General features: G+C 40.0%; 2 protein-coding genes and 1 pseudogene across 2 annotated transcripts; all 3 read left to right on the top strand.

Annotated features, from left to right (window-relative positions):
- The first annotated feature begins 5 nt into the window (after window positions 1-5).
- On the top strand, window positions 6-1,695 carry LOC145456962 (large ribosomal subunit protein bL17m-like). Its single transcript, XM_080335111.1, has one exon. It carries the CDS (start codon window positions 16-18, stop codon window positions 508-510), a length of 495 nt encoding a protein of 164 aa, XP_080191237.1. The 5' UTR covers window positions 6-15; the 3' UTR covers window positions 511-1,695.
- Window positions 1,696-1,744: 49 nt separating this feature from the next.
- On the top strand, window positions 1,745-3,281 carry LOC145456963 (2-Hydroxyacid oxidase 1 pseudogene; annotated as a pseudogene).
- LOC145456960 (GPI-anchor transamidase component PIGU-like) lies at window positions 3,195-14,036 on the top strand. Its single transcript, XM_080335109.1, has 13 exons — window positions 3,195-3,351; window positions 4,224-4,351; window positions 4,406-4,470; window positions 4,535-4,606; window positions 4,671-4,733; window positions 4,936-5,039; window positions 5,100-5,200; window positions 6,481-6,578; window positions 8,212-8,339; window positions 10,141-10,284; window positions 11,458-11,582; window positions 13,238-13,380; window positions 13,565-14,036. Coding segments are annotated over exons 1-13 (1,293 nt in total). The 5' UTR covers window positions 3,195-3,349; the 3' UTR covers window positions 13,685-14,036.
- Window positions 14,037-15,093: the final 1,057 nt, after the last annotated feature.

Raw genomic sequence — 15,093 nt, 5'->3', positions numbered from 1 at the left:
CAATAAACAGACAAGATGCCACGTGGAATGGCGCACGGAATTCCCTTCAAGAAGCTCGGCCATAGTCCGAAACAACGGCTGGATATGTTACGAATCCTGGTCGGAGCTCTTATCAAACATGAACGCGTGGAAACATCCTTTTTGAAAGCGAGCGAGACTCAAAAATACATGAACCGATTAATTGACATTGCGAAATACGGTCCCGAAAATAAATACTGCGCCGACATGGTCAGTTTTTGGACAAAAGACGACGAATCTCTCAAAAACAAACTTTTCGACGTTCTCGTACCGAGATATTCGACCGCTAAAGGGAAGTACACGCGAATCGCTATCCTACAGCATTACTGGCACAATGAAAGCATAAAACGAGACGTCCGAATGTCAGTGTTGGAGTTGAAAGGCAATCCTCTGCCTCCTTTGCCGTTGAAAGAACAAAACCCGCACACTCTTCAGAATGTGTTGATTGCTGCAGCTAAAGAAGATTGGAATAAAAACGAGAACACAAAATAAGGCTTCCTAACAATATCCCAAATGCGCAAACGGGACGGTATGAATAAGAAGCGTTTTCAAGTGAATTTTTTGTCACAAACGGTTTCAAGGTTCGCACTCAATGACAGGACAAAGCTATTCAATTTATATTATGATGAGTTTGAACAGTTTACGTACCTGATAGAGTGAGTTCTTGGGCAGTAGGGCTGTTCTAAAATAACTTTTTCTCCAAATTTTACTTGCTGCTTGATAAAATTATTTGGTTTGTTAGAAAAAATCATTATTAATTATAGAAACGCCCACTGTAAATACTAGTGTTTCAAATCCGAAATTTCCTGCTATAACTTCGTAACGGGTTGAAATTGAGCCAAATTTATTATGCATCGTTGGTTTTTAGATAGCCTAACAATTACATGGGGCAGCCAGTATCATAAAAAAATTGTTAATAATAAATCTAAAATTTTCTGCTCTTATAGGTACCAGTCCTTAGCTTTCGTTAATTCTCGTGCAAATATACTCGGGAAATTGGCGCTTTTAAACAGCTGGGTTGAAACAATCATTTTCAAATGATATTTTCTTTCGGCTTGTATCTTGTCTTGTCTCTGACATCCTTTATGTGTCTCAATCCGTTTCAAGACTCTTTTGAGTAAAATATCATGATGCCAATTCATGGAACACCCAATATTAGGCTACTGATTTTGTGCTTGTTTGTAAATCAATCTCTATGTGCTGACCTCGGTGATATTTATTTGTGTGATTAATCATTGTCCCATTGTGGTCTGCACGTTTTTGATATTGAAATCAGGGAAACCTCTATGACGGGGTTTCTAAACCTGGGTACATGAACCCAGTGGGGGTCCGCGGTCGAGTTCTAAAGGTTCCGTGAAAGGCCAGTGTTGAAACTGAAATTACAAAACTAATGTGTCCTCATTTCTAAGATCTGTCCTTAATTGTCATATTTCCCATGATCAATGTCATAATAGTCGGGCGATACAAACAATAATATACCGTTGTTTAGTCATCAGCCTCCCAAAGTTCGTGGTAAGGGAGGGGGCCCACGCATACATCCCCACACATTTTTGGGACCATGTTAACAAAAAGTTTAAGCACCACTGCTCTTTATTAACTGTGAATCAGGGCCCACGTGTGGCCCGTGTGAAATCACTTTAGTTTATCTATTGGTAAACAGTCTCTGATGTCTTTCAGTTTTTTAGAGCACCTTACATAGACCTACTCTTATCCACCAATAGTTCGAAATGAACGGCTTTACATGCGTTAAAGACTTTGAACTGCATGCCACACAAATCCTTCCTGTAACTGCTGTAGGATACTTCAACAGTGGAGCAAGCGAAGAACAGACATTGCAAGAAAACACACAAGCATTCAAAAGATGGTGCTTGAGACCCAAAATTTTGAGAGGCGTCTCATCTGTAAGCCTTGATGTCAAAATTCTTGGGAATGATCTCAGCTTTCCAATATGCATAGCACCCACTTCGTTAAGCAAGTTGGCTTCACCAAATGGGGAAATTGATGCCGCATCAGCGGCTTTAGAACTCGGTACATTGTACGCTGCAAGCTCCCTTAGCACATCAAGTATTGAAGAGATTGCATCTGTCGGTGGTGATCTGTGATTTCAGTTGTACGTTTTCAAAGATAGGGAACTGACTAGAAGTCTGGTGGAGCGTGCGGAAAAGAATGGTTTTTCAGCTCTTGTTTTGACGGTTGATGTCGCGGCGTTAGGAAAACGATTACCTGATATCAGAAATAAATTTACACTGCCAAGTCATATATCGTTACGGAATTTTGATGGCCGCAAAAGCTATCAAATAAAGGGGACAAAAGAATCTGGGCTGTCTGAATTTACAAAATCTGTGTACGATTCAAGTCTGACTTGGCATGATGTTGATTGGTTGAGGTCTATCACGAACTTACCAATCATATTGAAAGGCATTATGACGGTTGGTATGGCAGAAGAAGCAATCAAAAATAACGTTAGCGGAATTATTGTATCCAACCATGGTGGTAGACAGTTGGATGGTACGCCTGCATCAATTGACGTTCTACCACTCATAGTGAAATCTGTTGGTCAAAAATGTGATGTATACCTTGATGGGGGCATTCGTACGGGAACTGATGTCGCGAAAGCCATCGCTTTAGGTGCGAAAGCTGTCTTCATCGGAAGACCAGCGATATGGGGACTGTGTTGTGGTGGTCGGCAAGGGGTCATGCAAGTTCTTGAGATTTTGAGGGAGGAATTGGAGATGACGATGAGATATTTAGGTGTCCGCTCCATTGCCGAGTTGCAAAATGATCCCACCCTGGTGATGCATGTTTCGTCATATTTATCAAAGCTTTAACCATTTTTCTCATTTGATAATGAAGTCACATAATTCCTCTTCCTTCATACTGTCATTTGTGTGCCTTGGAGTCGACTTTTATCAAAATACGCCTACCAAGTTTGTGCCAACAATAGGAGTTTATGTACCTCTAAAATAGTACATTGAGCGTAAGCAATCACTTTGCCCTGATTATTCAAAATGACAGTGACATCATATTTGGTGATAATATTGTTTGTTGATATACCATGTTCTTTCCAATATTCTACTAGTTGCTGACGATTACCCCTGACAAGTGTCAGCAGAAAATATCAAGATATATTTCAATGTGAATATACTCTTCAACTGTACTGTGACAATGTTTCAGTTTGTGCAATAAAATCTATTAGCAGTATTTAATTGTTTTCAATTATGCACCTGTAATTATCTTCCTATGCACATCATTGTTTTTTAGAGTACATATTCAAATTGTTTGGTATTGAATGAAAGCACATATTCTGAGGGACGGCTGGTAGACGACCAAAATGTGAGTTGCTATATTTATTTTCCGTGCAATTCATGTTCGCCTGAGGGGATCAATGACTCGAGTACAAGTCAATTCATTTTATGGAATTTGGTTGAGAAGATGCATCTTGCGATTTTAAAAGTAGCATTCCACCAATTACGGTACCTGCCAAAAATATGCAAGCCGTCGACGAAATCTACTTTTAGAAACCACTTACTTGAGCACTTTTCAGGCGTTTCATTTTCTACTTCACTTGAAGTAGTTTTAAATATCTTGTTAATCGCTATTTGTACTTGTAATTGCGTAGAAATTTTTGTCGTTACTATTACACGCAGTAGCAATGTTCAGTACTTTGACTCAGGGTTGTAACCAAGTCACAAGTCAATGTCACTTTTCTAGTTTTGACTCGATTCAAGTCGAGTCATTTCCAATTCACCACCGAGTCAAGTCTGAGTCCAAGTCATTGAGTAGAGGGTCGAGTCCTAGTCATAGTGTTTTGACTCGAGTCAGAGTCATTTTGTTGACTGTTCAGTTTTCAGTTCAATCAGGTTCAACCCACTTATTCAATTATGTTCTAATGATATAGAATGGCTCGCATTTATGATATCGTAATTTTCCTCAATCCTACCAGTTACTGACTCCATTTTCCAAGTATCAGGACTGATGGACGAAATAGCAATAATGTGGTGACTTTACTATTCTTCGAAGTTACAAGGAAATGTCTGTCTTTGCAGTACTAGTCTCGAGTCATATGACTTGGTTCGAGTCAATACACAAATTGGCTTAAGCCGAGTCATTTTACGCATTTTAAAAAATGACTCAAGTCAAGTCTCCATAAAATTGCGACTCAAGTCGAGTCATTACAATCCTGAGTTAACCTCTGCATTTCGCAGGATTTCAAGTGAAACCAGTATCGTGTTGGGTGTAGCGGTGCGTGCGTGCCTATTTGCGTCATCAACAATCAGGCAATGGCTGATGGACAGGCCTGAAGTTTCCACCCCTCAATCTTCATGGATTAGATGTAGGTGGATATCACCTTTCTCCATTTCAACTAACTGACTTGATATTTTTACAGTGAAGGAAGGCATGGCCTTGTATAAAAATGATATACCAATCTACGATGGGGACTCATTTCATGATGTAAATATCATGGACTTTGTGATTCACAATTACCGTATGTGTAACCTTGAAGTATATCTTTCAGAGTCCGTTGATGTTGCACTTCTTTTTGCGTTTAAATGACTTGTCGCCTCTTCTTATCCCGATATTCTTTGTGGTAAGTAAATTTACTCCAGCTTGAAGCAATTTTCGCAAGTGTGTTAATGTGTTGCCTCTTTCAGCTTGCAGATGTTGTCGCCGCTATCAAGCTCAGTCAATTTTCACGCCTGTACATTGGAGATCTGGTACATGAATTTTCTTCGTCGCATGAACATTTCTGACGTAGAACGCATCCAGAAACTCTGACACTGTAGGATTGTTCAAATACAACTTTTTCTCCTGATTACGGGGATTCACTGATTAAATTGTGAGGTTGCCTAAAAATTGCTTCTATATCTACTGTAACTGGTAGATGTAAACGCATATAACACTTCAAAAATTTTGAAGGTAGCAGATCAACAAGAGAGTCGCTCCAAGTTTGCAGACGATTCCTACAAAATCTTGCCGAATAGAAATCGTTTGGAGTGGATTCCTGATTTGGTTTGCTTATTGTGAGTATTCGGCTCTTGTTGAACAGTAAGTGAAAATACTCAGCGTCTCATTTCTTCCAGATATATGCTCAATCCTTTCCTGATCGCTGCCTGTGTTGCCCAGACAACGGTCGTGTTTAACAACCTCTTTTTATGCCTGTTGTTTTATCATACTGTGAAAGGTGAGGTAGTTTAACATTCCAGTTTTTGCAACTTGGCCGCAGTATTGTGCTGGAATAAAACATAGAAGTAATTTAATGATTTTCTCATAGATGTTCCTAAGACTCGAATGAATCGTCTCAACCAGGCTTGTGCAAACTACTGTTTTTTCAAAACTAAAACTGCTCACTTTTCAAAACTCTCGATTAGAACTAGTACTAGAACTATTCAAAAAACCAGCCGTTCACCCTTACGAGGTGGGGGCATATTTTGCAGAATTGACCTTTACTTTTCAAACTCTCACCGTGACCCCACCAGGTCTTGAATCTGGGCCGTTCCAGTTTCAAAGTGGGTGGAGTATAGCCCTCTACCGATTCCACCCTTGATTGACACCCCATGTCATGTCTGATGTTTTTTAATAAGTTTGAATAAACAAGCTTTTCCCCCCAAAAAATCTCTCTCTCTCTCAATTTTCAAGGCTGACCCTCAGGATGGCGTCAGAGAGAGTAATGTGATGCTTCAGTGCGTAGCCACTGTTGCCTGGTTTCAAACAAGCCGTCAACCATGTTTGTAAACCGCACGGTTCGTCAGATATCGAAAAATGGAAAATACATATAAAATTTACAAATGGGCGTGGTCAGTGAGTGGTCATCAAGGTCAAGTTCATGATCAAGACTCAATCGGCCCCTGCAGTCCGGTTTATGGCATAAAACAACGCGATATGCTTTCTTTTGTCATATCCAACCATTTGCAGGCATAGTAAACCTGTTTATGACTCATATGCCGACTAAATTTGCACTTGAAATTGACCTAGATCTTGAAAATCATTGAAGCGTGACCAAAATTTACAAATTACCCTCAGAAAACTCTCCAGAAAACGTTTTGATGTTTGAAACGGTGAAAATTTACACAGAAAACCGTACGTGTCGACTTCTGATGTTCTGGCAGATTTTCCGACAATATTTCCCACTCGGAAAATATCCGGAAGTTTTAGGTGATAACCAATTTTTATTTTATTTTTAATTTTTTGTTTATTTTTACAAACTAAAATTTTTGAGTAAGGTACCAAATATATCGGAAAAGTCTCAGCTTTTCAAAAAACGTAGTACCCGATGGCTAGGGCGTGTCAACATGGAGAAATCGGTGTCGGAGACATGCCATATCATATATGATACGCCCACCTCGTCAGGCGTAAGGGTTAACTGCCAACTAACACTGCAGGTATCAGCTCGATTTGACATGCTCAAGGCAACTTGCATTTCACTATTTAAAAGTTCCGTGACACTTTATTTATCTACCACAGAAAATGCAATCCAAGCCACTTTATTCCTGGCGCTGACGACATACCAGACTTTCTATCCGGTTCAGCTAGTGGCCCCGCTCATCATGTATTTTCATAAAGTAAGTGCCGTCCGGTGTCTACTGCCCGGTAATGGTTTTATCTGCTGATATACTCTCTTGTAGATCTTGAGAAGATGGTATTCAGATAGTTTTTGCCCACTGACCAGTAGTTTTTTTAGACTTCTTCATCAGTTCTTAGGTGAAACTACTTACTTTTTTCACTTTGAATTTTTGGCACTGTTTCAATATACCCCCGAGATCAAACATCAAAATTAATAAACGGAAAAATAAATTCTATTACGTGTTGGGATAGGGGTGGGATTGGAGTTGTCGGTGCTGGATATTAGGGTTGGAAGTGGGCTAGATTTATGGTAAGGGTTGTGGGTGGGAGATGTTAGTGTTGTGAGTGAGAGGTATTAGGTTTGTGGGGGAGGGATATTAGGGTTGGAGGATGACGGATGTTAGGGTTGGGTGATGAAATAGATTAGGGTTGGGGGTCGCGGAGGTTGTTTCGAGGATTTTATCACCACTAACCCTAATATTCCTCACGCCCAACCCTAATATACATCATTTGCACAGCCCTAATATCTGCCATCCCCTAACCTAGTATCTCTCACCCACAACGCTAATATCGGGATACCCTAACCCACTTCCAACGCTAATATCCCGTACCCATCACGAAAAAGACTTCATTTTTTCGTTTATAAATTTTGATATGTTTGATTTCGGGGGGTACATCGAAGAAGCGATGAATTTTTAAGGGTGGAAAGTACTTTTGGGATAAGTCTGCAACACTTAAGTGTCGTAGTTGACTACATTGTCATAAGAACCGTGTGACATAGCCCCTGTATCAGTGTATCATCAAGACTGAATATATATTGGAAGATTGCATTTGGGGTCCCATTAGATAAGCGACATTTTGCAATTTTGAAAGTAGCCTCCTTCGAATAACCCAAGTCATAGGTCAATTCTAATTTTATAGTTTTGACTCAAGTCAAGTCGAGTCATTTCCAATTCACCGCCAAGTCAGGGTTCAACGGTTCGAGTCCAAGTCACTGTGTTCATTGTTTTCGGGTTCAATAATGTTCAGCTCACTTTTTTACTACTATTTGGGTGATATTGAACGCCTCGCATTCATAATACATTTACACATTTTCTGACCCTATTTTAAAAACGCCAGTACTGACAGACGAAATTCCAATGATGTGGTTGCTTACTATTCGGCGAAGTCACAACGAAAAGCCTGTCTTGGCCGTCCGAATCTCGAGTCATGTGACTTGGTCGAGTCACGCGCGATGACTCGAGTACAAGTCGAGTCGATACATAAATTGCCTTGAGTCGAGTCATTTTCCATATTTTACAAAATGACTCGCGTCAAGTCGAGTCACCAAAAAATCGCGACTTGGGTCACTACAACCTGAAACTGCTTACTTGAGTAGTCGTAGGGCCTTTCATTTTCTGCTTCCACTTTTGACATGGAGATTGCAACTTGTACAACTAATTGAGTAGAAATTCATGATTTTGATTTACTTGATCACCACCTCTTGCTGCTCTGATCAACTCTGGTATTGAATCATTGGCTTGATTTGGTCAAATTTTGTCATGAACCAGTTTTTTCAAATCCGTTTTGTAACCGATAGCTTCAAGCTATCTATGATTGTATCTTACATTGTCTGTAATTTGGTCTTTGTAGCAAAGCAACGCCTCTGTCCTGCGATGTACGGTGAAGATTTCAGTTCTCTTTATGCTGTGGAGTGCAATATTATTCGGAATATCAGGAATGGAGTCTGTCGATTCGATGATGGCTACCATGAAATTCATGTGAGTCGATTACTATTTAGGCACTATCGAATAGCATATTCATATTGAAATGAACTCACTAGTAGAAAATTGTAAAGAACACTGTGTATCAATATGTACAATGTATACAATGTTCTTTCCAATTCTCTACTAGTTGCTGACGATTACCCCTGACGAGTGTCAGCCGAAAATATGCGAGTTCATTTTAATACCAATATATATTTCAATTAAAACATAATCGGTTTCGATTTATGAATGTCAATTCATAATACTAAAACGGGCCTAATCCGCTGCGTAGTTGATATACAATTGATTGGTCGCTGATTGTATCTATGAATTGGTCTAGCGCAGAGCGAATGTCTTTGTGATGTTAAACTCGTGTACTCTGACTTTTTGTGTTCTGTCTCCATGAGCCAATGGTATCAACGATATAAGGATCGTTCCATAGTGAAAGGTGGAATAATCCTATACGCTGTATCACACACACATATATATGCGTGTTCCTTCCTATCGATATTCCACGCCACACATATTATATCACATCCCCTGAGCTATCGGGTTTTCATTTCCTGTGTAACGTTTCAAGATAATATATGGACTTTAATCTATGTGATAAATATCATGGCGTTACCAATATATATATTTCATTTCCTGTATCATGTTTCAAGATATGGACTTTACGCTGTGGTAATTATAACGGCCTTACCATTCAGGTGCGTAGCCATCCGAAAAATAGGGGGGGGGGGGATGAAATAAAAGAGGGGGTTTCGATTTTTTTCTGATTTAGTAATATAGCATCAATTCATTAGGGTCAAGTACATGCGTAAATAACGATTATACAACATTCTCGTGTTGACGATTATACACGTATGATAAGCTTGTCGACGAGTCCGGAAGTGCTGCTAATTAGCGATTGCCTGATCTGTCGTGATCAATTAAATACGCGCGCTAATCAACGTTTCGAACAATTAAAGACGCGCGCTTATCAATGCGACTTACGTACCCTCGGCGACGATTTTCGCAAGTCAAAATGTACGAGTTTTTATGGAATATGTGCCATAATGACGCCGATTTCAGGTGGTGAACTCTTTTATAACTCAAGCCTTGACACACAGCTTCTGATTGTTACGTTCAAGAATTAGCGATCAAATCCACATGTGCGCACGCGTCGCACATGTTTGCGGCCATTCGATGTCATTCAGTTTCGAGATGTCACTCTTTAATCACAATCGCTAATCAGCATATACCTAACGGCATTTTATCCAAGCCATCGGGAAATAGGAGCCAAAGCATGGTAGGCCCGATACGCGGTAGTTAGGCTAGCGACATCTTTCGTACTAGGCCTATTGCAGATGCGATTATTCAAACCAGCTGAACTAGGCTTGTTGGAGACGCGATAAATCAGACTAGGAACGATTGCCGAGCACGCGGCAATGAATGACCTAATTTCGCAATTATCTCAACGGGAGATCGTGTCGCGTTACATTGTGCAGGGCAATGCGCACGGACGAATATCGCTAATTGGCAACACGCCTTTCTTTAATTGGCCGCGCGCAACACTATAATACGACATATTGAATTGCAACCGAGTATTAGCGTCAGAATGGTCATTTGAAAAGGTCGGGGTTCGCGTTTAAGGAGGGGGTTTCGCGCTTCTAAAGGGGTTCGGGTGTTCCGACCCCCATCTGGCTACGCACCTGTAATGCCATTATATAGGCAACTGATGTTTTCGTGACGCACACTTTGAGAAACCCCTCTTCTAAATATTTGTTGAACTCATTTTCTATGACTTATGTTTGTAAATAATTCATTTGTTTTCTAGACTCACAGTACCTGATTTGACACCGAATGTGGGAATATTTTGGTATTTCTTCACCGAAGTTTTTAATCACTTTCACGCGTTTTTTCTCGCCGTTTTCCAACTCAACGTCGTGATCTTCAGCATGCCGCTAACGATCAAATTGAAGTGAGTTTACTTTTTTTAATCAAATTAGGCACATTAGGGCTGCTCAAAAATAACTTTTTCTCCTAATTTTAATCACTAGCCTATATCGAATTTAGTTCAATTCCAACCTGTAGAAGCTTAGATACAACAGAAAATTTTGGATTTATTATAAAAACACTTTCAAAAATTTTCAAAATTTTACTGGCTTCCCCATGAAATTTTGTTACCTTTGTGTGAAAAAAACGATGCATAACAAATTTGGCTTGATTCCACTCCGTAGAAGTCAAGTTATTGGTGCAGAAAGTTTTCAATTTGAAGAAATACACTAACTAATCGTGGTGCACATTTGCGTAAATCGTGAAAAACGAGTGAATACGACATTCGAGCGCGGTTCCGCATGATGTCACTGCCGAGCCGCAAGCTATTTTCGCGCGAAAACAAAATCAATCGATCTCTCCCGAGTTTGCAAGTTGCACTGGGCGAAGTCTTTTGCAGTGGAGAACTAACAGTCGATGACAAGCATGAGTATAGTGCGTAGACGAGACGATTAATCGGTCGGGGTAAACAGCCGAATTGTCCAGCCGGCAGAAGACTACATAAATTTACAATTCACAATTGAACTCTGTCGGATTTCACAGCCATTCACCCGCGCAGGATCGGTATTCAATATTTCTGACCTGCCAGCCTTACGAGTGTGTATTTTCACTGATGAACTCTACGAGTCGATAATACGCGCGTAAGAAACGCTCTCTCCGCGTAAGTAAACGAGAGAGAAGAAACTAAAAAAAACACTGTACCTGTACGCGCTCACGATTTACGCAAATATGAACTATGCTTTACAGTAAGAAATTATACATAATACCCACCCCAAAATTTTCTACTTCAATGACAAGTTCTGTAATATCGAATTTCCCGCCGTCAATACTATCTTTTTCAAATCCAAAATGATATATTGCTAATTTTGGGGTAGACAACTTTAATATACATTTTAGTAATGTATGTATACATAACGTAAATATATGAAATCCCGAAGCTTTTCAGACTGACACTTAGCTGACGATTGCCACTGAAGAGTGTCAGCTCGAAAAGCCTTGGGTTTCAATATGATTACCCTGTGAATATATTACTTCAAATGTAATTCTACTTTACATATATTGTTACACCACGGAATCAGATTTAAATTACCCTTTCCAGGAGTCGTCCTATATTTCTCATGTTCCATCTTTGCTACATCATCGCCACCTTCAAGTCTTACCCGTCCGTCGCTGACGCAGGGTTGTGCCTTTGTATCCTGCCGATTTGGTCACATACATTCGAACGTGAGTAGTATAGTAATCCTATCATAGTTATATATCATAGTAGTTTCCTTGGGAATATGTTTCCTTGTTAGACTTATTTGTGTAGTGGTGTGATGGTAACGTTGACGGGGGCTTAGCTCAGTGGTTCTTGATCTGGCGAACCTTTACACTAATCTGCAAGCCTTCGTCGTACCCGAAATTTTTGCCTACCACATTAGAAAGATCTAATAAATTACATATAGGATACCGGTGCGCAAAATGACATCGTACCACCAAAGGTACACGAATCTTTCCCAAATGTAATGTTGAATTCTCTATCTCATACGTTGTATCGCACACGTATATATATCCCATAAATACAAGGTCGTTCACGATGTATCTCGCATGTTTTTCTTCCCATCGATATTTCACACGACACGCATAGTATATCACGCCACATGTTCTATCGGGTTTCACTTCCTGGATAACGTTTCGAGGTAATATATGGGATAATTATAATCGCCAAGATTGTAACACCACCGAGAAAACAACTACCGATAATGGTATTACCGAGGATGGGCATTGGGCATTACTGAGAAAGGTACATTACCGAGAACGTATTTTTACCTAGAATGGACATTGCTGAAAATGGACATTACCGAGAATGTAAATTACTGAGAATGGACATTACTGAAAATGTTTATTACTGAGAATGGGCATTACTGAAAATGTTTATTTATGTATATTACTGAGAAGGACATTACTGAAAATGTTTATTACTGAAAATGGACATTACTGAGAATGTTTGTTACTGAGAATGGACATTACCGACTATGTAAATTGCAGAGAACGGATATTAGAATGTGTATAACCGAGAATGGACATTACCTAGAATTCTCTGTAATGTAATTATCGGTTTTAATCGTTCTCCTAGGGTTCATGTGAACTCTGGCTTAGAACCGCTGATTTAGTTTATCGTCGCGTTTCACGGGTGATGCTTATTTGTTCTCCTGCTGACGTGGTTATTTGCATAGGCAGTGTGTAACGAAGTTTTTTTCATTACTTTTTTGAAGTATCCAAATTGGTTTTACTACTTATACTTGGTAGGTTTTAGGCAAAAACTGGTATCTAGCTTGCAGGTGTGCAGATGAAGCCTTTCTAGTTACTTTCATGTTCAATCATAACAATGGCTTTAAAACTATTCAAATGAATGCCCTGAACTTGTGGCAATGCGCCTTAGGCTAGATGCCTTATCTCTTTAATATTGGTTGAATAGACAATTGTTATCTGTGAAGGTGCTATTTAATGAAATCGAAACAGAAATCCGATGTCAGTCAGATCTATTCATAACCGCTAACAATCGTCTCTCGGAGTGGCGAGATAGCGCAGTGGTATAATCCGCGGCTGCAACACCAATGGGTGTGGGTTCGAGTCCGACCGAGGTCGACTTCCGAATTCCGATACCTAAGTGTTGGAGGTTTACCTAGGCTCCTCCTCGCCACCTCATCCGCGTCAGCGGTGTCTTACAAAAGCCTAGAGGTGGGCCGTGCTATAAGTCGGCAGATACGGAAAATAAGAAGAATATCGGCCTGGTGTAAATGACCATAGCAGTCGAAAAACACCATGAATACCCCAAAACAAAAAAAAAAAAACGATCGTCTCGAATCAAGTGGTATAGTCATCGTAATGTTTTCTAGATCTCCGATCTCCGCTTGTTACGAGTGTGATGCTACTTGTCAGCTCAATCCTGTGTCCGGTAATGTGGCATTTGTGGATTCAAACCGGAACTGCAAACGCAAATTTTTACTTTGCGACCACCTTAACCTACACGACCGCTCACGTGAGTATTTTGTTGACCATCTTAAAATGACTTGGTAGCCTTCGAAAATCCTTTGGCAGTGCTCAGTGATATGCCACATCATTTTTCTTCTATATGTTGGAATTGAATCAAATTTGTAGTTTCCAGTCAAATTCGAGAAAAAAACATCATCTGGCAAATTTCACCAAAAGCTGTATTTCTACAGGTACTCCTCTTGACTGACCTGCTGATAGCCTACTTGAAGTACGACTACCACCTGTTCGAAGGCTTGAAACCTAAATTGGATAATACAGAGAAGGAAGCCGCGATTCGCTTGAAAAATTGAATCTCGGTACCACGCCTCTGCTTCGGCAGTATGTGGTGTACCTCGTTCACAGGAGTCGGTCTGTGATCGGGCACATAAGAATAGACATGCCTTCCGTTGATATAGGAATGTCGCGTATATGCAGTGATGTTTGGTGATACGATGTACCATGTTTTTTCCAATTCTATTGTTGCTGACGAATACCAACGACTGGTGTCAACCGAAAATGTTCTGGTTTATTTCAATATGGATATTCTATTCAATTGTATATGGAAGTTGTGTACCTTCAAGAAGCTCTTCAAATTTTTTGCTGCTGATATCGCAATCTTGTTTTAAATTAATAAAAGTGTTACCGGAACGCACGAACGATAAATATGATATGGTGGTTGTTGAGGGAGTATATGTTTTGCTGTATTATAGAAATCGAGAAGCGTAGTATGTTACAGCGTGCAGACCATGGCGATAATGTATTTGTAATTAGCAGAGTTGTAACCAAGTCCCAAGCTTCGAGAGTAGCAAGTCAATCTTACTTTTTTAGTTCGACACGAGTCATTTTCGACTCGCCACCAGGTCGAGAAGCATAGAAGGTCAAGTCACGATGTTGACTGTTCGTTATCGAGTTCAAATCAGGTTCACCTTACTTTTATCAAATATCGTAGGCTCGCATTCATAATATAGGCCTACTCATTTTTATTGCACTTAACATGTTTATTAAAGACGGTTTCTGGGTCTATTTTTCAATTGTTAGTCCTGATACGGATTGTCTTGAGTCTTATGACTTGGCCTAGTTGTAACACGAGAAATGATCCGTTTTGAACATGATTCATCCTCATCACGCTCACTGGTGTCCATTATGACGACTTTAAACCGCATCGTAATCATTTTCCTTCCAGTCGGTTCAGGCTGCTTATTTATGTGATTAATTCAGTGATTTGTATCTTATCTGAGCTAGGAATTAGGAAGAATAGGTTGTAATTTGACATTTTGCTGTGATGGTGATGGTATTGTTACTGTGATCATGATCATTTACAGAAGATCAGCCTAGACCCGCAGTCTTTCAAAAAACTTTCCGGTCGCGCACCGCTAATTTGTTATTTTACTACACCGCGTACCACCTAGATCCCAAATGACTTATCTTAGTCAAAAATACCAGTATTATTAGCAATTGGCATTGTTGTTACATCATAACACCAATGAATGGTACGAAAGGCTAATTTAATTTGCTATGTGCCACTGTTTTCTGTAGATAAGATTGTGTATGCGAGGTATAACATTATCCATAGCACATTGGAGAACAGGGCTGTGGAGTCGGTAAATTTTACCACCGGCTCCGACTCCGACTCCACACATTTTCAATATACCGACTCCGACTCCTGAGTCTTTAAACGTACCGACTCCGACTCCGACTCCTGGGTCTTTAAACGTACCGA

Source organism: Botryllus schlosseri, chromosome 15 (genome assembly GCF_051294905.1).
Source record: "Botryllus schlosseri isolate E-star chromosome 15, Bs_hap1, whole genome shotgun sequence".
Classification (NCBI taxonomy): domain Eukaryota; kingdom Metazoa; phylum Chordata; class Ascidiacea; order Stolidobranchia; family Styelidae; genus Botryllus; species Botryllus schlosseri.
This window is presented reverse-complemented; position numbering and strand designations above follow the sequence as displayed.